Source organism: Electrophorus electricus, chromosome 20 (genome assembly GCF_013358815.1).
Source record: "Electrophorus electricus isolate fEleEle1 chromosome 20, fEleEle1.pri, whole genome shotgun sequence".
Classification (NCBI taxonomy): domain Eukaryota; kingdom Metazoa; phylum Chordata; class Actinopteri; order Gymnotiformes; family Gymnotidae; genus Electrophorus; species Electrophorus electricus.
The window spans coordinates 11,189,779-11,214,432 of record NC_049554.1 but is presented as its reverse complement, the minus strand read 5'-3'; the positions used below and the strand labels follow the sequence as shown (position 1 = coordinate 11,214,432).

The 24,654-nt window shown below is 42.8% G+C and overlaps 1 protein-coding gene across 9 annotated transcripts in view; it reads right to left on the bottom strand.

Moving 5' to 3' along the window:
* The window catches only part of dag1 (dystroglycan 1), a 31,916-nt gene extending 8,304 nt beyond the window's left edge, over window positions 1-23,612 (bottom strand). The window contains exons 1-3 of one of the 9 annotated variants that reach the window (XM_027001854.2): window positions 23,119-23,612; window positions 8,882-9,455; window positions 3,746-4,278 (exon numbers count right to left, since the gene is read on the bottom strand). In XM_027001854.2, the coding sequence (XP_026857655.2) occupies window positions 3,746-4,048 (303 nt within the window). In that variant the 5' untranslated portion in view covers window positions 4,049-4,278; window positions 8,882-9,455; window positions 23,119-23,612. The other 8 variants (XM_027001851.2, XM_027001849.2, XM_027001850.2 and 5 more) reach the window with 8 other exon arrangements.
* Window positions 23,613-24,654: the final 1,042 nt, after the last annotated feature.

Below are 24,654 nucleotides of genomic sequence, written 5' to 3'. Positions count from 1 at the left end.
ATTGAGAGAAAGTGACCCTTTTTTTTTTTTTTTTGTATATAGCATGCCAAAGCAGGGTCCGATAAGGTTACCTGAGCATTCGTACAATGCACGGCAGAGCTTCTGTAATGGCAGAAATCACAACAGATTTTAAATGGCTGCCACTTATTTCCACTACCTTTCTAAACATTAACCCAGGTCCTCAAACAAATAGAAATTCTGTGTTGCAACAATTCACAAGAAAGAAAAAGTAATGAGAGAACTCCAGGACAGAAATATTTTACGCAGGTAAAGCAATGAATTGGTATTCAGCATGAAGTAAGCATCAACTTTTCTTCTAAGTTTTCAAGTGGCATGCGTTTTTGTGAGGGAAAAGAATGCATGGGATGGAGAGTTAAAGAAAACCACGTAGCCTGACTGCAGAGAGACAAGCTGGAGGACTGGTAAGCTCTGTTCAAACTTCAGCATGACGTTAACTAACACACATCCTCAAAAGCCTACCCAAACACCGAAAGCAGAATCAGCATGAGGTCGCTTAAGAGAACATCTCTGCATTCACAGCATGACAAAGGGGGAATGGTAGAAGATTCCATTCAGCCAAATTAAAGTTACACGACACTCTCTTAAACAGGCGCACGTCCCACATGGGGTAATAGGAGGGGGGAAGGCAACCCAACTAACAAAATAATCAGCAAAATTAGAGAATGGGGTTTTTAAATCAGCCGATTCCTGCTTACTTCAACACTTGAAAGAAAACAGCCAAGGACAAACATTCCTTAAACAGTCAACTCCCATCGCTGCACTCTTGTGGACACACAGGGAGTGACGACGTGAAGGGAAGGATGGCCTCTCACACAAGTTGTGGGTTGTTTTCTCTCTTCCCCTTTAACTAAAAAGGCTGTGTGTAAAAGGAGCCAGCTCCCAAAATGACAGACTTGTCAGGGATACTGAAATAGTCTTCAGAAAGGGGGGGGGGGGGGTGTGTGGTGAATGAGTGTAATGCTTGCCTTCCATATGACACTGCCACCGCAATGCTGGTTGCTATGCAAGATGCATCACAACAAAAACACAGAGAATATCCCTTAACATAATGGTTCAGAATAAGCATGATTAATATGTGACCATAAACATAGAATGACTCATATTTCCAAGCCCCCCCCCCCCCCCCTTTTTTTTGTCTCTGTATCTGTGTGTGTGTGAGAGAGAGATGCAGAGTGATTGGGGGGGAGGGGGGGAAAATCTGCCTCAGCTGCAAGAATACAAAAGCTTTCCAATGCCATGCATCCAAAGCTAATTAGATTTCAGTACCGGTCTTTGTGCTGTGAGAAAAAAAAAGAGAAAAAAAAAAGGGTGGGGTGGGGTGGGGGGCAGGGGAATGAAGAAAGATCCTGCCGTCGCAGGAGGCGAATATCAAGGTGCGGGAGGAGTAGAATACAGAAGCAGGTATTCGGGGACGCGCTGCGAGACACTCGCCCAGTGCTTCTCAGGGACGGTGGCAATAACGGCAGAAACATCTGTCACTATTTATCAGGACCCATGAGATTGATGCAATTGTCAACTGCTTTTGACATGCTGTACCCTTTTTTAAAAACACACTTTTAAATTTATTATTAAATTATATTACAGTATATTAAAATTAGGCCTGGGAGTTTGAGAGTGTAGTGCAGTCATTTCACTGCTTATAGGATTGCGCGCTGAACTGGGATTGTTGTCATTTATGGGACCTGTTGGTGCCACTCCTCCATCTTAGGGGGCACAGTCCTAAGTGCCCCCATCACCACTGGGAGAACTTGGGGTTAACCTTCAACATTTGCTCCATTTTTTCTTTCAGTCCCTGGTATTTTTCCATATTCCTTCCTTTAGATGTTTCCATCACTTTGAACTACCACATCTATTACCATTGTTTTTTTTCTGCATCTTATCCACCATCATGTCTGGATCTGAAGGTCCCTCCTTATCTTATCCTTGTTGCTCTCTGTGGTTCCTCACATTTGGGCTTGGAGGTGTCCAGCACATGCCTTGGTTCAAAATGGTGATGTCTGTCAGGTATTATTCATCATCAATGGCCATCAGCCCATGCCTACCTCACACGCACTCCCTCATATTATGTATTTATTGCATGGAATTTAATGGTGTGGATTTAAAAAAAAACAAAAAAAAAACCCTAAAGCTATTGTGTTTTAGCCTCCATTCCATTAGGTAAAATTAAGCAAGATATCCAGAAGCATTAAGTAGGTCAGTGACTTCAAAAACATCCTTTGCTTTGTGTGCCATTTTTCCATCTCCCAATAGTTAAAGTACTTTATTTATATTTTAATACAGCTTTGCTTTGTTATTAACATGGGGCATTATGAGATGCTCTCCCCTCAACCCTTGTTTGAAGTGAACAATGAGGATGATGGCAAACTAGACTGTTTGCTTCTGAAATCATGACATGTCTTTCTGGTAAACATCTTTTCTTAAGCCCTGTCATATTAGGTTATACAAATGGGCAGACTCAAATGTCTACTTATGTCTGATGAGTTCAGAAAATGGGAGAAAAGCCTAGCTTAAGACCTGCTGAAATGAATACTGTCAGTCCAAAGTTGCAGCTCTCAGCTCAATTCTTTACGCTGGCCTTTGGACAGGCCGTTTCACTTTGAAATATAGGAAAGAAGAGTTTCTTAACAGTTGCTTCACACAGCACCCAACACCCATGGAGGCCAAATTCATTATAATGGGGTAAGGGTGGAGAAGCAGAATGAGTTTGAGCAGAACCCTGGAGACATCGCCTGTACCCTCCACTAACTGTTGGGTCTGCGCGTTGTTTGGCACAGCTGTCGGGGGAGATTTTCCAAATGTGCGCAAAGGGGCTTGTGGTCTGAACTTAAAAAAAAATGCGCTTGACAGGGCAGAAAAGATCCAGCGAGTGCAGGATACACAGTTGCCATGGGAGTGTCTCCTAACGATGACACGGGACAGAGCAACACAATGACTGGATTGGGATCAGGGGGGTCACGCTGTCGAGAAAGAAGGGAGGCAGGGGTGAGTAGGGAGTCCATCAGATTTGGTGTGGTGGTTTAAAAATTACTGGATGGGAGGACTGAATGTTTTCAAACATTCCACATGCATCATTTATGCCAGCCCAGCTAAGGCTCTGTACACTGATTTAAGCAGTTGTAGTAATTAATATAGCACACTGTCTAGTGAGCAGGAAAATGAGAAGCCACAACAACAAATCATCTGTCTATACGCAGCCTCATCTGCTGAGTCCGGTAGACAGGCAGACACCTCTGCTTCTGCTATTAGTACTGGAAAGCACGATGAAAGCAGCATATAGCATGTCATTAAACGTATGGTCAGTGTGTGCGGAGCATGCCCATGAGAAGTGGAGGGCGGGGAGCAAACCACCCTCGCCGATCAGCATGCACAGCAGGCCCACGTCTGCTGAACTCCGAGAGTCCTGGCACCCAGCGTGTGTGCGCAGCCTGACGGGATTCAGAAGTAGTGTTGCATTATTTGAGCGTCCGCTGGCTTTTACGGGCCATCGCTCGGCAGGGGAGCGTAGAATAAGTTTCATGGAGCAATGCTATAGGCAATGTCACTTCTCCCACTGACTAAGTGTACTGGCCAGGGTCCACATCTTAACCATGGAACACGTCTGATATGCAAAACTGCCAAGTGGGATGAATAACGGGAGGGTAAATTCTCTTGAATACATTTGCGAAACATTTTGAGAGGAAAAGGTGGGAGGGGGCTTGCATGGGGGTTTGGTGCAGATGCTCACCTTTACCGCTCTGCTGTCCTTGGCCTTCGTGGGAACGTGCATCTGGAACACCCTCCCCACCACGGCTGAGGAGTCCAGAAAGCCAGAGGGCGGGGCCGCCGCGGCAACTTCTGCCTTTTGGAGGTCAGACAGCACGGCTGAGTGCATGGATGCTTCCAGCTGGCCGAGGTCCCCCAGCACATCCACGGGCCCCTGTGGCCAGGAGGCTTGGGTCCCGACTAGCAGCACCGCCATCAGCAGGAGCAGCATGGCAGTCTTGGCCCGTGGTACGGCCACGCTGCGTTTGCTTGCTTTATTGTGCATACTTGCTTTTGTGTTCTCGCGCTGGCACAAAGGAGGATGTCCAGTGGAGGGGGCAGCATGCACGCCCCCCCGGCGAGCCCAGAAGAACTGATCCTCTTTTGAGAAGTGCCCCTGCGGTTCAACCCACAATCCGCTCCCTTTTGTTCTCACGGTTTGCCCTCTTCCCTTGTCTTTTGTCAGAGTGTCTTCAGTAGTTCTGAAATCCCATTGTCAGGGGTTGCCTCTGAGACCTGTTGAAAGAGAAGGGAATTCATTAGTGTGCATTTCAATACCAAAGGAGACATGTCTAGCTGAGGAATCAAAACAGAGGGCACAACAATGGGGCTCCAATTCATGTTGTGTTAAAGGTCTAGGTAATTCCTTAATTTTTAATCCCCCCCAACAAACACAAATACACATAATTACACACACACGTGCACACACTTGGCTCCGCACACACACTGTTCATACAGGTAGATGAGCTTAATCTGATTAACATTCACAGCTTTCTCTCTGCTGTCTTGCTCAGCCATTACCAAACATGTCTCCTAAAAAGCACCATGCTCCAAGTCAAGCGGCAGGCTTCCTGGGGGCCGGCAGGAATGTGCAGAGGCGTGGAGAAGGGGTCAGTGCACGGCGACCGAGAGACTGAAGCACTTCTGAGGGGGTGGCAGGCATGAATGCATGCCTATCCCCCCTATTGTTTAACGGGTGGGGGCAGGTGCACAGAGACAGAGGACGCAGAACTCTGGGGGTCTGTTATTCATACAGGTCCTTTCAAGAGAAGGGTCTTAAAAATAATAATAAAAGCTCAGAGCAAAGGAATGGGGTGGGGAGGATTGGAAATGGGGTACTATAAAGGGGTAGGGGGGTTTGCATGTGAACTGGGGAGTAGCTCCAAACAATAGAGGCGATTTCTCCAGAGGGCCTCCGATCATTGGCATCCAGGCCGGGGTTCAGTCTCCAAACGGGAGTGGTAGGGAGGGGGAGATGGGAACGGAGCTGGCTCTCACGCCCTCACCCAGCCTCAGCCATAGCCAGAACACAGGAGATCCTCTTGAAATAAAAAGAAAGGAAAACAGCAGCCCTTTATGTCTAGATCATCCCCCTGGTATCCGGCAGGATTTCATTTCTAGTGACAGAAGGTCTGATTGTTGGTTTTAAGTGCGATAAAACGATTTGTCCATCTTTAAAGTCTGGTTCTTGTTAGGCTGCAACCAGACACCTGTGTATGGCGAGGTTTCATGTGTTGTGGAATCAAAGACACAAACGGAAGGAAAACAGGAGCACTACTGGGGGACAGGGCGGAATAACAGCAGAACACATTCAGGGGGCGGAACTCTGCGGTGGTCCCTGACTAAGAGGTGATGGAATATGACTGAATGAATAACATATCCGAGTTATGCAATGGCTTTCAGAGTCAAGAATCATCAGTAGATTACACCCCCTGTGGCCTGACCCCGCTCTGATTTGAACCATCTTCAGTGTTCAAGCCATTCCTTCCTGTCAGAACACTGTATTTATAATCATATAAATATATACATACATACATACACACTCCCACCCACACTATATTTAACATAACACTCAATCTCACAATCTATTGCACTTTTTCAGATTTATTAACATCTGCCGGTAGAATACAGTATTCAAATAATATTGCATTTCACTTAAAAGTATTATATTCTTACATAGTTGTACTGGCCACTACCCCATTGACTGCTGCATTACTATGTGCCATAAGCATATCTGCAAAGTACTCATGTTACATTTTTTTGCACATCCACTCGTTGTGCACTGGTTGGTGTTGTACTATATGTTATGACTTGGTCCTGTATTTTGCATTTATTGTTTGCGCTTGTGTTCTTTTGTGCTTTTCCACTGTCTCTGAGAAACATTCATTTACTGTATACTTGTATATAGTTGGAAATGACAATAGAAGCTGCTCATCACTAGTGAACTAACAACCAAGCCTAGCTACCATTCTTTAGCCTAGCACTGTAAATAAGAAAAGAATGAATGAATGAATGAATTAAGTGCAAGTTTCCATTTTACACAAAAGTCAAACACTCATTAAACTGAAAAAAGCTTTAGAAACTTACCACAGATGCATGGTTTACAGCAGTTTTATATCCTTTTGATAAGCAGCAAAAGATCTAACGCTAGGGTGGACCTTGGCCAGGGGCGTTACAGCCGATCAGCCCAGTGCTCCCTTTGAACAGGCTGGGCAATGGAAAGTTGGAAAGGGCCTGGTCCAAAACACAGCCACACCAAAGCAAACAACTCAGCAAACTCGGTCTGAAGCGCATACTTGAGCACTGCAAAAGCCCCCATCTCACACTCATCAGTTACTTCTGATTGAAAAACACACTCCTGGACCTATTGATTAGCCAATAACACGCCGAACTCCAGTAGTATTGATGAAAGGGGAGGACAGAAAAAAAACCGAAGTCCCATCTTGGCAGAAAACTCGTCATTTTTTTTTGGTCCGTTTGGAAGCCGGCTGTTTGCCTTGTGTCTGATCTGCCAAGACTGAAAAGGTTGTGTAGTGATACAGTAAACATGACCATTTCCACTCAGCCCCCACTGCCCCCCAACTTGACATCCCAATTTTAAGCTTTAACAATAAGCCTGATAGAATTGGAAATAAATGAAAGGAATTTTAACCAATCTCCGGTAGGGGATAAAGCCATCCTTACAATGCTCAAGAAGGAAGGGCCTCCTACAAAAGGCCAAAAATGGAACGTAAGCATGGAAAAAAAAAAAAAGTGCCTATCCCAGGTATTCAGTCTTGGTCAGCCAGGCTTAGAGGCTGGAGTTGGTGGTAGAAGTTGCAGCAGCCTGCTGAACCTTTTAACGGTGAAACCGAACACGAACACCCCCCCCCGTACCTTCCTAACTGGGGCGAGAAGAAAGTCGCTTCAGTGAACACAGAGGGAATGAGGAGGGTCCAACCATGTTCCGCGTTCCATGTTCCGACAGTGGGCCATTGTATTGGCGGACTGAAGCTGTGTGGCAGGCTCCGGTTGGAGATTAAGATTTAAAACGGCGCTGGAAAGGTTTTCGGGGGGTGGGGGAGTGCATGGGGTTCTGGATAAGGCAGCTTCTGGAAACAGGAGCTCTGGCAGCGAGCTAACACTCTCTCTCCCTCGGCAACGTGGCGACAGCCCATTGTCCGCAAGGCTTTTGGAGGCTCGCGCCATTGGACAGGATTATAAAGGCAGTGACTCACTCCCTGTCTGCAAATGCATTCCACTCTGGGAGAGTCACCGGACCAGTGAAGCTCACAGCCTTCATTTCAGTAAAATGAGGGGGAGCAAGAAATGCTTTGTTGAACAAATCCTGGCGTACTCACTCCCTATTAGATGGTACAGAAGAAAAGAAAGTGCTCTGCCACTTAATTCATCATTATTTCCGGACTTGTTAAACACACAAAAAAAAAACAGCACTTGTAATTGGAGAGGAACCATGTTTAATCTCCAACTAACCATTCACAAACCAAATAACTCACACCAAAATTCTAAATATGTTCCCCAACACAATTCTCTATCACAGTGAAATATAAAATTTCACTCATTTGAACGATCAAGTTGTGAAATCCATTTTATAGATAAAATGGGGACTACTCAAATCACAAATCTACCAAGATGAGATTATTCATATTAATTCAAACAAAACAGCTCAGCTGACAATAATGACCCATTGCAAATAATGATCACAAGCATGCACCATGCTTTATTACTTACTAGTGAGTTAGAGTACACTAGTGTTGGGACGATAAATGATGCCATCATCCATCAATGACTGACAGATATCACAATGTTGAGACTTTTTTGTTGCAAGGGCTCAATTAATTCTAAAACAAAATTCTTAAGTAACTAAAACCTTACCTTTTTCCTCAGTACTGTAGATTGTTTTATTTGACAACAATTAAATTAATGAAATTGCTTAAAAATGCTGAATAAGTGAAAATGATTAAAAGCCATAGACATTGAATGATGGACAATCCTGACATGAAAATTATTTGAATGAAGCAGATTTTCTTAAATGCTGCATGAAGCTACAGTAAAATTATTTTTGAAGGAATGACAAAAGAGTCTAGTAAACTTTGATGAAATGCCTGTTATAGTTTGCCTATTGATTAAATGAGAATTTCCCTAAGGGTACATATACTTGTTTGGGCTGATCAGACTCCTTAGGTTGTTGAAAACTTGCAGCAGGGATACCATGTTTGTTTTGGTTCTAAAGTGCTTTCCATTAACAAGCGATTTAGCCATTAAAAGCACACACCTTTCCACTTCTTCATGAGCAACCTCTCATTTAAGTGACTCTCGTGCACAGTGAATTATAGTGGTCACCTCGACATGATCCATGAAAAGAAAGTCCCATTGTTTAAGGGTACAGTGAGCAACAGCTGGTTCAGAACCCATGATGCTCTGAGCAAAAGGCAAGGAAACAGGTACCGCAATCATTATAGCATTAGGTGAATTCAGGTGGGAGAAAATGCACCAGTCTTTCCTTTCCTCATTTATGTTTTCTCACTAATGTTTTTTTAATAGTTGAAGAAAAAGTAGCAGAAAATATAGCCTATTTTTTCATAAAACACAGTGCATCAAGGGACATCAAGTGATGGCAAGAATAATCGGTAGTGGCATAGTCTAATTAATTGAGTGCCAAGTTGTCTACTACACCATAGTTTTGTGCATTCTATTGCAGTAGGCCACAAGCTACATCTTTAAATAAATTGCTGCCAAACAGGTGATGGCCTCAAGCACTTTTAGCATTCATAATAATGTTATTTTAACTGTTGCATTTCTTTTGGTTTGACATTCTCTTCTCAAGCACACTACGTACACTTGCTTGGGTCAGTGGCTGTCACCGCGCTGCCTAATTTGGTGAGCACGAGGGCGAGTGTCTCCCTCCATGGAGTGGAATGCATCGGTGATTGATGGCTCTGTGAAGGTGTTGCAGGACAGGCCCCGTCCCGCCCAGGTGGCCGCAGCCCTGTAACGGATCTCAGCGCCCGGGCAGAGAAGCCCGGCTTTTGGGTTGGCTTGCAGGTACCCCAACTTCCACAGCCCTCAACCTTCGCCTGAAGCGCCACCGGTCTTTCTATTAATTGCCATGATGACACTTAAAGATGAGGGGATATGGGGTGGCCAAAAGCAGAGCACTCTTGACTGGAGAAGCTCGGTCGGTCTGACAACAACTCAAGGGGCCTGGGCACCGAGCACGACAGTGCAGATCATCTCCGGGAGTCTCCGTCTGAGAGATGTCGTTACGGAGGCTTCTACTGTGGTATATGGGCGCACATATGGCATTGCGGAGAATGGGTGCATCGCGTCCCAGAGCTTAACAAGCAAATCTTGACTCCATCTCGGCATACGTGGGATATAAGAGGAAACTGAACAGTGCGAGTTCCCAATACCTATGATGAAATAACAGAAAGAAACAAATAAGACGACTCTACAGAGAACTGCCAGAGTGGAGCAGAAATATCACACCCAGTCTCTTTTTAAATTGAAAGTGCCCTTGCAAACATGCAGGTCTCCACACGCCTGCCGAGCAAACATGAACCCAGGGGCCTGGCGGTAATGGTGATACTTGAGTAAGGGGTGTGGTGGGCATCTTGAACCTCTGCACATACCAGCTACAATAGGAAGCATTTACTCTCCCATGGTTTGTTGCAGAGATTCATAAGATCTCATGTTGCAAAGCTCACCAGTGGGCCAAAGCAAATATTAAAAAGCTCATCTCCAAACAGATTAGGGTGTAGCTGCATGGTCCCACACATTCCTTCGCTGCATTCATAAACACCAAGCTTGTTAGAACCCATCAAAAACCCAGAGCTAGCCTATAAACAGGGATAAAATATGTTTACCCTTGATCAGGGATGTTTTTACTCAATCTGGCCATAAATTAATTTATAATTTTTAAAAAGTAGGCTACAGAAGCATTTTAAGCCCCACAAATGGATTTTTAATTCAACGCAATGCAAAGCAGAGCTACAGGAAAACAATTCTTGGGAATGTCATTTTCTTCCCAAAACACGTGTTCACTTTGATTACACTTCCGTAAACTTGGTCGTCAGCTCTTTTCTGGAGAACAGTTACAACACATGGAGGGTTCATCTGTGCTTTTCTACCTAGGCTCCCTAAATCGCTTTAATTATAATCGCCACAACATAAGGAAGGGAGAAACGGCAATTCTTGTTAAATCCTTCCAAATCTGTAGGTACCTGGGGTAATTACATTTCTGACTAAAATTAGAAACTTTTAAGTTCTTTTTCACCTCTCTCTCCAGACTGCTTGTAATAAGGATGCTGTTTCCAAGACCAACAACTTTATGAGATTGGGACTCCAGAAATAAAAGAAAAGGAAGTAGCAGTAGCCACATTCAGGCAGTAGCCAGGAGATTGAACTGTTATACTGCAATGGTCAATCTTGTAAATGCCTAATATTATTAAATGATTGCTCCATTGGATATAAAGACCCAGGTGGTCGTCTTTTAAGGCAGGCTAAAAATATTTTTACTTTTTATCGTCTCAGAAAAGTATGGTTTAAGACCTTCCAGTGCAACATCTCATGGAATGGTTGGGAGACAAAAATACAGCCTGGTGTCCCACGTTCCCTCCTTGACAGCTTGTCAGAATAAATCATACTTATCTCCAAATACATTCCATCCAACTCTGAACAAGATACACACTGTGACCTTTCTAATTACGTGTGATGAGCTGCGTTCAACTCACGATTACCCAGAAACAGCCTATAATCAAAATAGACTCTGAGCGCAGGTGAACGTAATGCCAGTTATGTCTGTGCATCTCTTTTTAGCATGAGTCATTGCTCATGGCTGCAAGAGGCTACAGCTGCTCCTCTTGCATGTTTGGTTGTTGCTATCAGACACTTGGAAGACCACCACCAGTTTACCTCCCCGTTACAGAATGAGGGGTGGAGGTGGCGACAGCTGGTACGCCAGAGCTGCAGACACCCCCCCCCGGGCAGCAAATATGCAACCACCAGCCACCTCGACGTCAGGGCTCGTCAGACTGACGCAGCTTGGCAAGGTCAGTCTGCTAATGACCGTGTGAGAGCAGCCTGCTGGCCTGTGAGGGTGGCTTACACACAGGTGCTTCTGCGCAGTCTGGCTTATTTCCAGGAAAGGGCCTTCCTCCGAAGCAGAGCCACAGACACATGCATACACAGACTGGTAGATGACCTAGCTGTGACGTATGCTCTAGACAACCTGCAGGCTTGGTTTTGCTCATCACACTTCGCCGACGGGGCTATAAATAACAAGGCCGGCCCCCTGCGATACCCCTCCCACCCCCCAAAACCACAGCTCTTTCTGTTCACGTAGCCAGACAAAAATAGTCTCAGCAAGGTCAGGGCAAAATGCACCAGAAAGCAGGAAACACCTTATCTCCACCAAAACATTCATAAATGAACCATAAAATAAACAAAAACATGAAAAAGCTGTAATAGTGAACAATATTTAAAAAAAAAAAAAAAACAACAAACAAAAAAAAACCAACAACAACTCAAAAGGTGACGCATTCAAGGACGAAACAGGACTGACTCCAGAACAAAACCATCCAGGGTCACTTCCTAAAATTATCAGTGACGAAAATCTCCCCAAGACTAGAGGCTCCCTATTTTAATCAGAAGATGGACCCCCCTGATCCTGTGAATGAGCAGTTCAGCCCAAGCTGAGATGATGCCAGTGTGTTAAATCAGGAGACAACCAAATGCCACCACTTCCTCACTTTCAAGACACTGCTCTGGGTGGGGCGGGGATGGAAGAAAGAGAGACAGAAAAAACATGGAGCAAAAAACAGAGTTGAATAAAGTGACAGAATGAAAGAATGAAAAAAGAGACAAAAGAGGAGAAGAGCAGAGGAGAGAGGAAAGGAGAGACAGAGGGGAGGTGCACTCACTCTCAGGTAAAGTGATGGCACCGGGGTAAGGGGTGACCGCTAATCTACATGAAGGGGAAAGCAGTTTCCTTGGGGCAAGCGGAGGACAATGGCATTCAGTGCATGTACAGCAGCCAGCAAGCAAGATGGCACCCTTTCTCTCCCTGAGCCCTGTTGGGCATGCGAGTGTGAGACACACCGCAGTGCCGCCTCCCCACCACTCTTGGACGGAGCAGGCGTGTATGCAGGACTAGGAAGGCGGGGCGGGAGAGTTGAGGAAGGCGGGGCCGGGTCAGGAGCCCATCGTTTGCTCTGAGCAAACCATGGCACAGGGCTGCGAACCGGAGGCAAATCTCATTTCCCCCCCTCACCCCATGTCTGACACGCACATAGCAGAGGCCTGTGGAGAGATCCACGCACTATGCTTCAAAAGGTGGAACTCATGTGTCAGGAATGGAATAAAGCTGTTGCTCTCCACCCCCCACCCACTACCACAAACCGCCATTGGACTGAACCAGATGGCTTCTCTGTGGTTAAAAAATTCACTAAGCACATGTTACCTTGCTAAACAGAAACACATCTGTTGAGTCCATTGTGGGACTAAAGGCCTGGGTCAACAAATAGTTCAAACATGCACAGTAGACGTCAAAAAACTCGCCAGTGGTGTCAAGTCAGGCTACGCAACTGGAGGCGCCTGGAGTTCGGAGAATACAACCACCTGTTTGGAGAGCAGTGGGACCACAGAGCTGATGAAAGGTACCCTGAGGTTCTGGCAACTCCAGAAGGCCACATAAGTACATTAGCCAAAAACTAAAAAAACAAAAAACAAAATGGATAGTTCATGTATGCACGTTATGGAAAATGGACGTCATTAAATTAAACAGAGAGTAACACACCCAGACGTTTCAAGTGTTTTAGACAGCGAAATCTACAGTGCATCTAATCTACCGGAAGATTACACTGACCCACTTTGGCTATTTTGGAAAAACGTTCTGCACTGTGTTTGTGGAAGGTATCTCCACGTGATTCCAGTGAAATGTGGCCTAGGGACCCATGTGTATGGTGCTAGGTGAAAACTACAGGTCTCCACTGTAGACATCAAAGCTGTGGCAAATTACAGAGCCCCCACGCTGCAGCAAACAGCTGCCAAATTGCAGCTTACAATGGGACTGTGATGTTAATCCACATTAGTCCATATAAGTACGCGGCACTGGCGGGACGCCATCTCGTACCCCATCTACTCGAGTTTGGAAAAATGCAGCAATATTTCCACAAAGGCATTTTGCAATAGGAAGATCTAGGGCTGGTTCTTACAAATGCCCCAGGAGCATTATTAAATGTTCTATGGAATTCACTAGCATTATAGCCCCATGTAGTTTATCCAAGCAATCTAAGCAGCTTCCATACTTATGATTATTAAACATTCAAACACCCTAAACCAAGGAAATAGTTCTGTTTTAATTATACAAGCATGCTATGTATTCCAGAGCAGCAAAATATATCGTTTGTTAATTTATCTTGATTTTGGGACCTTTAAAATAGTGATCTCAGATTGCAGCATTCCTGTGAGTTTAAAAACAACAACAACAACAACAAAAAAAACCACAACCCACTCCAACCCACAATAGCACATTTTATAGTGTGTTGCAAGCATCCAGAGCGTCAGACGTTCCAGATGAGTGCTCAGTGGGTGTCTGCATGAAAAGCTCCATTTACAGTCCAACCAACGTAAATAATTTTTGCTCAACAGAATGCAGACCAATCTTTAACTCCATCAAGAGCGGTTCAAAAATATCATTTTAATACGATGCAAGCAAAACCCATCTTCCATATGCATGGATAATAATAATAATAATTATATATATTATTATTATTATTAATAATATTATTATTTAGTTCTTATTAGTCTATTTAACACTTCCCTGTCTGGCCATGATGGCAAACTACAGTGTCTTCTTATCAGCCACATCGATCAATTTGAAAGCTTCACACTTGCTTCAACCACACTGCCAGCTCTCCGGAACCGGTCATTCTAGGAGGCAACTGGGTCAACATGAGCAAGCATGTGCAGCGGGTGTGCATGTGAACCGAGAGGCAGAGATTATGCAATACCAGCATCAAAAAAGTGCCTGCACCCATTACCAGCCCCCTCCCTGACCTGCAACAACCCCACAGGTCAACCTGTTGGGTGGATGTGCGCGTGCGTGTGAGAAAAGCAGACGCTGGTGTTTAACTGCGAGAAGTAGCATGCCTATGCTCATGTTTCCCCCTGCTACGTAGCAATACCCCACTGTGTTTACCAGGTCAGCGGCGCCCGAGTTGAGGCCCAGGTGGAAGGGCTCATCGTTTGCCGCTACTGCAACCCCTCCACACCACTCCATCCCTGCAGGGGGTGGATAGGAGGGGAGTCAACAGCAGACTCATCAGCAGGCTGCGCTGCTTCTACAATGGCAACACAACTCCCCCCCACCCTCCATGAGAATGCCCCACATTTATTCATAAAGACCCCCAGAAACCGTGAAGCTGAAACAATCGCAATCTACTATTCTTCTACTGTGGTCCATTAATGAAAGGTTAAAAGAACATCCTGTACCTGTATCAATAATTACAAACCTAGATATTTAAAACAGCAGGAGAAAGGCTCATCAGACTCATCAGTAGAAGGACAAGACCAAGAACATTTCCTTCTCGGCTTCATTATTCCGTGTTACACTTAACAGCTAGGAACTGGGCACTGAACAGGGTAATTCCTCACGGCGGGTCCACATGCTTTTAATGATAGTCAACAACTGCCTTTGCAGCTGCTTCTGTTCAGATTCAGATGGGGCTCGGCCATAAAAGCCTCTGTCAAAATTCATCAAGTAATATCCCATGCATTGCTGCACAAGTTATTGTCTGTGGGGAGCATCTCCGCAGAGGAGGGGCATACGTGAAAAATTAAATTGATGGCTTTCAGAGCTGCCGGGGTAGCCGACATCCAGCTGCCCATCCGAACCTCCCGCACAAATGGCTTGCTCATTGCTCAAACTGGATTGCAGAGTTTAATTGCCAATGATGTACCTAACCAGGTCTACAAAAGACGCCAATGCCATATTTTAAAGAGATATTAATTTCGTGGAGCCACTTCAAAAACAGGATCTTGTTATTAACAGTTTTTTTTTTTCAGGTAATCCCTTTTTAAAAAAACAAAACAAAACAAAAGACAAGAGCCAAAAGAATTCATGGGGCCAGGACTGTGTTTAGGTTTAAAATGTCAGAGTCTCATTTCTACCAGGGATCAGTGTCAAGGGCACATAGCAAATAGGATATTGGGCGTGCAATCGAGCCAAGGAGTGTGCAGAAGGACAAAGTGTCTGGCTTACTATTTTCTTTATCTAATAAAGATTAAGAAAACCTTTTGAATCAGACTTGTGAGCTTAGGTTTTTTTGTTTTTGTTTTTTTTTGAGAACATGACAGCTGAAATTCTTTACATGGTCTGTCCTTCAAAAGACATTTGATTAAGAGGCTAACTGGTTTCCCTAAATACCCTTTTTTGAGAAGGAAAACTTTTTATACAACATTTTATTTATTTTCATATTTATTTATTTTCATTCCTGCAGACATTTCTCTGTTCTCGGCTGAGATGGACAGCACTAGTGCTTAGGTATTCTGTTATTCCACAGTATTTGTGTGTGTGTGTTTATATATATATATATATATATATATATATATATATATATATATATATATATATATATATATATATATATATATATATATATATATAAATAAAAATAAACAAACTGGTGTTTTCCAAGAATCCGAGGCACTGTGAAACAGACGTAAAAAACAAGCTGACCAAAATTTTTACAAAAATCACTCAAATACATTTTTTAAAACAATTACAGACACAATAAAAGCTAGCCTATTTAAATTAACAGAAAATGCACAAAACAAACGAATGAACCGAGGAGTCATTAGCAGAGGGCTTTCGGGGCTTAATCCCTAAATGTTTTGATGCCAGCCCCAAATTATTTTGCCATCTTCGGTTTATTAAAACAGTGCACTACTGACACTTCAAAAATTACACTACAGTATCTAACCAGGACCACATCCCTTGGAGAGTCACCTTCCCTCACAGACCACCCTCCTCTCCAAGGCAAAATACAGACAACATGGACATGCATTTCAGTTTATTGCGGGACTCACAAAGGTAGACAGGTAACTAAATAATTTATTTATTTATTTTTATTGTTAGCTAATGAATGTGAACAGATACTGTTCTAATACTATCTTAGCCAATTAGATAAAATGCTATAGCAGTACATTAGCCATCTTCAATATGAAAAACTTGCTTGGTGATCTGGCCGACATGGCTTGGTTAAATGACTGAAGACCTTTTCCACCCACTTAGGTAACATTACTCAAAAAAACCCAAAAAAAACAAAACAAGCAAACAAAAATTCCCTAGTGATGCTGCTGGAATTAACTGTAAAAAAAGAGCAAGATAGCACAACTATAATAACAGCAGCAGCACACTATTCAAATGTTCCTAAAACAGCTGAGCTCTTTGGCATGTTGACTTCCCTTTAATGTAGTCAACGAGAACTGAAGTGTGACAGAGTGGGATGTCAGGCACCTGAGCTGAGATGGTATTCCTCATTTTAAAAGTGCAATTAAAAAGTACAACTCTAGTACAAGAATGTGCTGACAATTTATTTTGCAGTTCGCTTTTGTTGAAAACCTCCAATTAGCCCCCTCAAAAAAATCAGGCAGCCACAAGTTTAAAGCTGAAAACCAACCCAAAAAGTAAATATCTGAATAGTAGGATATAGTCAGGTCTAGCACTGCATGCTGACAGGCTTAATCTTTGGGACAAATGTACTTTAGTCAAAATTCCATCTCAGGTTTCTCAAACCCTACATTTTCATTTAAATACGGTAAAAAGTGCACCTAATCTTAAGGTTAATAGGTTATCAATTAACCCAAACACTTTACAAATCACTTCCTCCAAGGTAAACAATTCCAACAGACTCCTTGTGAAATTGCATGCCATTCATTTGACTCGCTCCTTTGTGAGGAAACAGGTGGGAATGAATAGGCAGCTCTGCATCCAAATGCGGTTCCCCGGAATGACCACCCGCACTTTCTCTGCCGTTTGCTAGGTCTAATCTGGTGAAGAATTGCAGGTGGTCCCTTTGTTTCCCTCTCCCAGTTTGAGGGTGGCAGTGAGACAGGCTCTGGGCTTTATCGGTTCACCTAGTTCTGTGCAGGCAAGACAAACCCCACCTTCCCCACCACCTCAAACGCACTCTGGTAGGATCACACCATACCCTCTCCCCACTTCAAGAAAACCTATGCAAGCTGCATACAGGTCAAAGAGCACTCGCAGCCTAGCCGGAACTTGTGCCAGGAGGTTTAAAAAAAAAAAAAAAAAAAAACACTTCCAGCAAACATTAATTAGCCATGTCCATTTTGTTTTTGTGGTTTCAAATAACAGCACACCAACACAAGATGGACAACTACTGATCAGTCACCTGATGGTCCTAAGGGAACAGAAACCCAGTAAATAGGTTGGTCATAAGGTCAGTTAGGTTTAGGCTGAGTTTAGAAATGCACTAGGTGCAGAAGCAGCTTTCTTCATCTGGGTAAAGATAAGGGTCTAATCCAACCATTAATTACTAACATGCTGCCCTGAATTAAGTCTAGTGCATTCCATGACAATGAATAAGACCTTCTCTGAAAGAAAGATCTAGACACATGTTCTGAAGAAACTATTACCACTGTGCCTACAGAAAATAAACAATGAACAAACAAACAAAAACCTAGCAGGGAAAAAACAAACAAACAGTGAAGGTGAGTGAGATGAAGGCAAATCTCTGCTACACTGAAGCCTGGTATTCTTGCTACTAAAGGCCAGTTTTATCACAGCAGTACAGGAGTGTTTCACAGAGGTCATATGTCTATTCTCAGCTACTTCTCTATAAAAATGCCAAAGCGCAAGTCTGGACAAAAGAAGAGCAGCTTCTGACGCAGCATGAAGTCCTAGGATACACTCAGCCCTGGTACTGAACTCATGTGATTAGGGGTGCTGAGGAGAGTTTGGTTAATTTTTTAACTTGCCCAAGACCAACAGTAGGGCTGCTGTTGCTGACACTGGTCCTTCTGAGCCAATCATACAGCTAATCTGGGTCATTCTATCAATTGGTTCCAGATTTCTGGTAGTGAGGCTAAACCAATTAATGACTCAACAATCTAGCTTTCAGAGATCTTACATGATGTAGCCAAATGCTCCTTCGAATCAGCATTTCTCTTAAGCTTTACATCGAATCAACGACATTTGCCTTAGCTGTAATTTCTTAAGTAATTGTGTAGTTAAGTACTACTTAAGTAAAGTCAAAAATAATTTAACAGTAATCAAAATGACTACTTTTACTTCTAATTGAGTACTAATTTTTTTAAAAGCAAGAATACTTTTAATTGAGTAGTCTTCAGCTACTTGTCCCACCTCTGCTCTCATTAGCTCAAAACTATGAACAACTGGATGAAAGTTGCATTTGGCTTTCATTAAAAGACACTAATCATAAAATACTCACCAGAGCATGTTTTTCTCTGCTTTTCACCATTTTTATTTTAATCATAACACGACAAGTTATGCATTTTTCTTTTCAATCAGTTTTCACATGGCAGGCTTGTTGTACATGTTTAAGATACTCAAAGTTATATCTATAACTGGGTCAGGGGACTCCAAGCAAGTTCTTTGGTAAATATGAGCCCCTCGTTCAGTGGTTTCAGCAAATAGGCCTGCTCTGTCGCCAGCGTCATTTTTTCCAATACATGCTTTGCTTGTATGGAATAGATACCAGCACACAGGCTGTTATCTGGTTACTGCATCTGAAATTTACACAAACTGCTAATCTACTCAGATAATGTGTTACTTGAAGAAGCTCTTTAGAGATGGGCATTTCAAATACTGATTGTATATGTTTATACTCAAATGTTAGTAGTTGGGTGTAGCCAATATAGCCAAATACTGCTCTTTGGTCATAACTGTAACAGGTCAGGGTTTTTGTTTCTCCATTTATTTGTTTTTCCAATACTTGGCTTTACCCTGCATCATTTAACCAAATGATTTAAAATCATTACTACCTTTCGTAAACAGAAAAGTCAGCTAAACACTCTCATATGGCCAATTCCAGAACAAATACAGATGTTCCAGTGACAGTTAACTGGTGCAAAAACGCAGATGATGCAGTTGTTACATGATTCACTGTAGCACCCCCTCCCCTTAAAAGAGTACCTGAGGTTATTTACAAGCACTACTACAGAAATCTAGGTTAGGCTACGACTGAAGTGTGAACTGCTGGCGCTCTGCAGCAGACAGCGCTTTTGAAGGCTGAAGGGACTCACCGGGAAAGCAAACAGCAACGCTGTGTGTGCGTGCGAAGAAAGGGCTTCTTACGCTATGAACACGCGGCTAGCGCCACGCACCGCAGATCATGTTTACCCGCCCACACTGTCTAATCTCAGAGCCAATATACAATTTTGATTTTGAAATGACGATGCTGGATTAAATAATACTAGTAATAATTATAAAATAATAAAAAAAGGGAAGGTGGGGGTTGTCAGGTACAGCTTTCTCGCCGTGGGACTTCCGAGGACCTTGCTTCGAGGCTAATATGGTGAATGGGATAATCTGAGTTTAAGGTCTTCATCTAGAAAGATTCAGGCCACACCTCAATGAGGCAGTTGCACAGTTCCGTCACCAAACTGCACGTCACCTGTAGGAAGTTTCAGCTCCCCCTTTCCTTTCTATTTTTAAACCCAAGTGGGGCAAAGTCACACGGCTAACATTAGCTCTCTATGGGGATAGGGGGGTTGCTGGTTTCCAACACCCTCTGGCATTGCCTGAAGGGCTTATGAGTCAATGAAATGCACAATAAAACACTCAACTGTAAAGGTGCACTAGTAATACATTAACCCACTCAAACTGAAACTACACACCAAAATTTCTCACTTTGACAAAATGTGGTCACAGTAGCAGTTATTTGCTTACTGTATAAAACCTGAATCCCAGTGCAATGTGAAAGTAACTGGACAGGGTTTTTTTTTTTTTGGCACACTGGATTTGAAATGAACCAACAGCTATTGAGGTTAAGGGGCAGAATGTCAGCTTTAATTTGAAAATACTTACATCTGCACTGGGTGAACCATAAAGGAACCTCCTACCATATCACCAGACCTCTGTAAGCACCATAAATACAGTATGATGATACTCCTACAAATGATAATGCGCCTCTTTTCCCTTGATTTGCCCAAAGCTGTGTCAAAAAGGGCACCAGTATAACAGGGAACTCACTGTAAAGTGGATGCATACCAAGAAAGTCAAAACTGCACAAACAGCAATGTTATAAAAAAAAATGAACAAGTGAATCTGTCAGAGAACCTCAATGGAAAAAGAAAAAACTTAATGGGCAACACTTTTTATTGACATTTATACAACAAGGCTGACTTATTAAATGAATAGCTTATGTATGTATTACAGTGACTGGTTGAAACAATAAAAAAGGAAAAAGAAAACCATAACCATGCATAGCACTCCTAGAGCCAAGAGAGTTGTTTTCAGAAGCAATCAATATCAAGGGATATCTGTTACAGTACTACACCCAAATACCCTCGCGAGGTGACGGCCTCCGGGGCCATAGCAATGGCCGCTATCGTAAGTATACCCAGGACAGCCGTGTAAAATTAGACTAATTTACTATCTTTACCGGCTTGTTGGGATGTCGTTGGAGCCTACGCTAAGAAATGTAGACTTAACAGGGCATTTTAAAAGTAACCAAGAAAGCATGCTCAGTACGTGAAACACAATATATAGTGGCGTCACCAATCTGACACAAGGGGGGGGGGGGGGAGACATTAGGAAACTTATGCCTGTCTTCTAATTTTATCCCATCTCCTCTAGTTTTTCCCCCTGAGGAGGAGCGAGGGAGTTGGCAGAACACTGCGCAGACTGCATGCCAAGGCAGATAACGCTCCAAACCTACTACACATAAAATACAGTCTAGGCCAATGGTGCCTATATGCAGCGATATAAAACCAGAGAGTCTGTTCTTCTCATCCCACCCATCGTCACGGATTCCTCCTTCAGTTCTAGGGACTCTCAGAAGTAAACTGGAGAATTCTATCATACCAAATGCAAGAAAGGCGTCAGGCTCTTGCCCCAAAACATCACTGGGTGATATGGTGCAATTAACCTGCCGGAATGCCGTGCGCAGTTTCAGTAGCAAGTTACAATGAGGCAAGGCAAAGAATACAGTCATAACCGATCTAGCTAACCGCTACATTACAAATTTAAAATAGCATGTCCAATTACAATACTTGCACAGTGTTCCCAAAACGCAAAAAAAAAAAAAATTGGCTCGAACGTTGCTCGTTCCACCACAAAACTGAGTAGTAACAAGTTAACACTCATGGTACAACAAATTGCTATTTGACGAGAAAATAGTCTATAACATTAGCTAAGCGACACCGTGCGAAATACTGCCCAGTAGCTAACGTCTAAATCACTGCGGTGACATTTAGCAGATTTAAAGATAGTGTTTGCAAGGATTTCAGCTGACGGCAAGAGGCCGTCTCACCAGAGAGACGCTTCGCGAAGCTGAAAAGGTTTCAAACGTCTCCATGGCGAGTCAGACGTGAGGAACATAAAAATGATTAAACAAATGCTCCGTTCTGGTTATTAATATACATTGCAGTAACCGCTGAGCCCAACACCAATTAATGCGGCCATATTCATGTTCAACGACCTTAGTCTATTCTTGAACAGTTTTAACTACCTAAACTATCTTAGCTAACCTACGGATTGTGTTGTTCCTGTTCACTCTGCTACACACAAAACTTCTATGACAGGCCACTTACTCTGCAATATCCAGCTAACGTTAAATCTCAAACCAAAAACGGTAAAGGGCGCTACGACATTTCACTCTAAACACGGAACTTAGCCAGGGTTACATTAAGAAAAATCTAACGTTAAACGGCGTAACAGCACATTCACACCAATTCAAAACCGAGAAAAGACAAGCGTGTATAAAAGCTTAACACCATGAAATATTTAGACAGTAGCTAGCTAGCTAACTTAGCTAAAGTTACAAAATATTTAACACACCTAAGTTAGCTAGCCATCTTAGTTAACCTATCGTTGACTATCTACCTAGTAGAGCTACCTACAAATTAAATTATAGCTATGAAATTAAACTTTATTGTGACTTGACATGTGTTTACACATTTGCCTTAACCTGTGGAAAATAAAGCATTTTACGTTAGCCGGCTGAACAGACGTTGCATTTCAAATCATTAAACGAGCTGATCCGACCGTATAACTCAGGTCGACGCTGAATGACTAACTTCAAAATATCCGGTTTAGCCGCTTGGTAACATTTAACGTGCGGACCACATATGGTTAACTTACCGAATTTAGCTCGCAAGCTAATTTCAGTAACTAGCTAGCTATCTATGATAGCCAACCTAGCTAGCTATGCAGGTCGATATCAATACAGTTTAATGCAAAAACGTCAAAGATTAGGTTATCTTAACTAGTAAATAGGTTTCGGTTGTCGCTGCCATTCGTCAAGCTTGTTAAAAAGCCAACACCTGTTAAAAATACAAACCCCAAATGACTACTTGCAGTTGTTAGCTACCCAGGACTGCTAGCGAACAAACGGTGAGCTTCTTATACAAGCACAAGACAGCTCGCACGGAAAATAAAATATCAGACACCACAATCCACGACGCCAACCACAAGTAGAAAGTATATACCCGTTTAACTCATTCTCTTACCTCATTTCAATGTTGTCCGACCTCACATTGTAGCTAGCTAGATTTTCTTTTCGGGCTGTGCCGCTTTTCCCTGTCTGACACTACTGCTACATCGCTCGTTATTTCCACTGAGGTTAGGCGAAATAATCTTAACTCGCCCTCTCCTTGAATTTTCTCCCCATCTACAGCTACAAATTGAGCACTTTCACTGACAGAAGCAAACCGTCAGTCTTGACTAGTCGATCCAAGAGAATGTACATCTATACACAGGTTAAAGACGTTCCTAGTCGATCCAAGAGTGTAAATCTATAAACAGGTTAAAGACGTTCCTTGCAACCATTTCAGACATTCACAGCGTTAAAGGGAAAATTGACTAACCGCTCCGAAACTTGATAAAATCCCTTCAGTGTGTAATCTGTGAAAAAAAAACAGCGACGAATAAAAACGTGCTGACTGTCCCGTGACCCCGGTATTCTTGAATCAGCCTTCAAAAATACGCCTTTCTTCGTTACAAACTCCCTTTGCTTGCAAGCCCGTGATCTAGACGACTTCCTTGAGTTTTTTTTTTCAGCACTTTCACAGAGACCGCTAAAAACAAATCCACAATTTAAAATTCAGGAGCACTTCGTGACACGGTGTTTGATTATAAGTCCTTCTTTGCCTCTTAATGACGAAGAAAATCAAAGTAAAGGAAAAGGGGGGGGACTAAACTAAAAGCCTACAAACAAGGGCGATCACATGACGTACTTATGCCTCCGCAGAGCGCGGCGGCGAACGCTGTCCCCCGCTCGCAACGCACCGTAGCTTTTTCTTATGTATTATAACCTGCTTACAGCACGTCCTTCACCTTCTCAGCTCCTCCGCCAGCAAGGCAAGGCTAACTAAGGCAGTTAGGTTGGCGTATACCGTTCCCTTGAAGACACCCCCTCTATGGGAGAAGAGGCGGTTAGTTTTCTTTTTACTCCACCCCTTGAACACTTTTGCTTAGTGTGTTTGTTTTCAGGTTACCACAAATAAGGATGTAAATGCCTCCACTTTTTAGTAAAACGATAAACATATTTCAATATGTAAATAATTTTAGACCATTTTACTTAAAAAGCGTTTTTTTATATTCATACAAATGTTCACAATTACACCCTAAAGGGTGGATAGCTATTTTGTTGATTTTTCTTTTTTTCTGGCTGTAGTGAACCAAACACTTTAGTAAACTCACCGGCTCTTGCACATGATTAGTTCTTAGGCATGTCAATATTTGTCCTTCTTAAAAAAAAAAATTTGAACATATGAATAAGCCTTTTCCAGCTATTTGGACTTAAAGACAACATACATCAGCATCAGAAGGTTTTGCTCCACAAATACGTACGTCACCTGCTGTTTGTGACACCTCTGACACGCCTATCAAACTTAAGCAAACAAAGCGTATCATAAATAGAATATACTACCTGAACCGTTTAATCTCCTGCCATGGAATATATTGGGGGCCTATTATATAAGTCACTAGTGTTATATAACAAACATTACTTGGGTCTACAGTACCATAACGCATACTGAAAATAATACTGATAATAAATGAATAATTATATAGATGCAAGATGAAATATGATATAGCATATGCTAGTGGTTCACAATAAAAATGTTTTTGACAGAACGTTAATAAAAATAACAGAATAAACTATGTTTATGATTTTGTAAGTCAAAGGTAATGTTATTCCATGTAACAGTTTAAACTTTTCATCACTGCAACATGCCAAAAAGAACGGGATATTCTGACATCAGGCGTGATCGTGCATAAATGTGTCGTCACAAGGTAACATGGAAGAAACAACAGCAGATTTCTCCTGCCAATTCTACCCATATTAACTATCATATGGCACAAAATGCCCATCAAATGTGTCGGAAGCACAGTTTTTACAC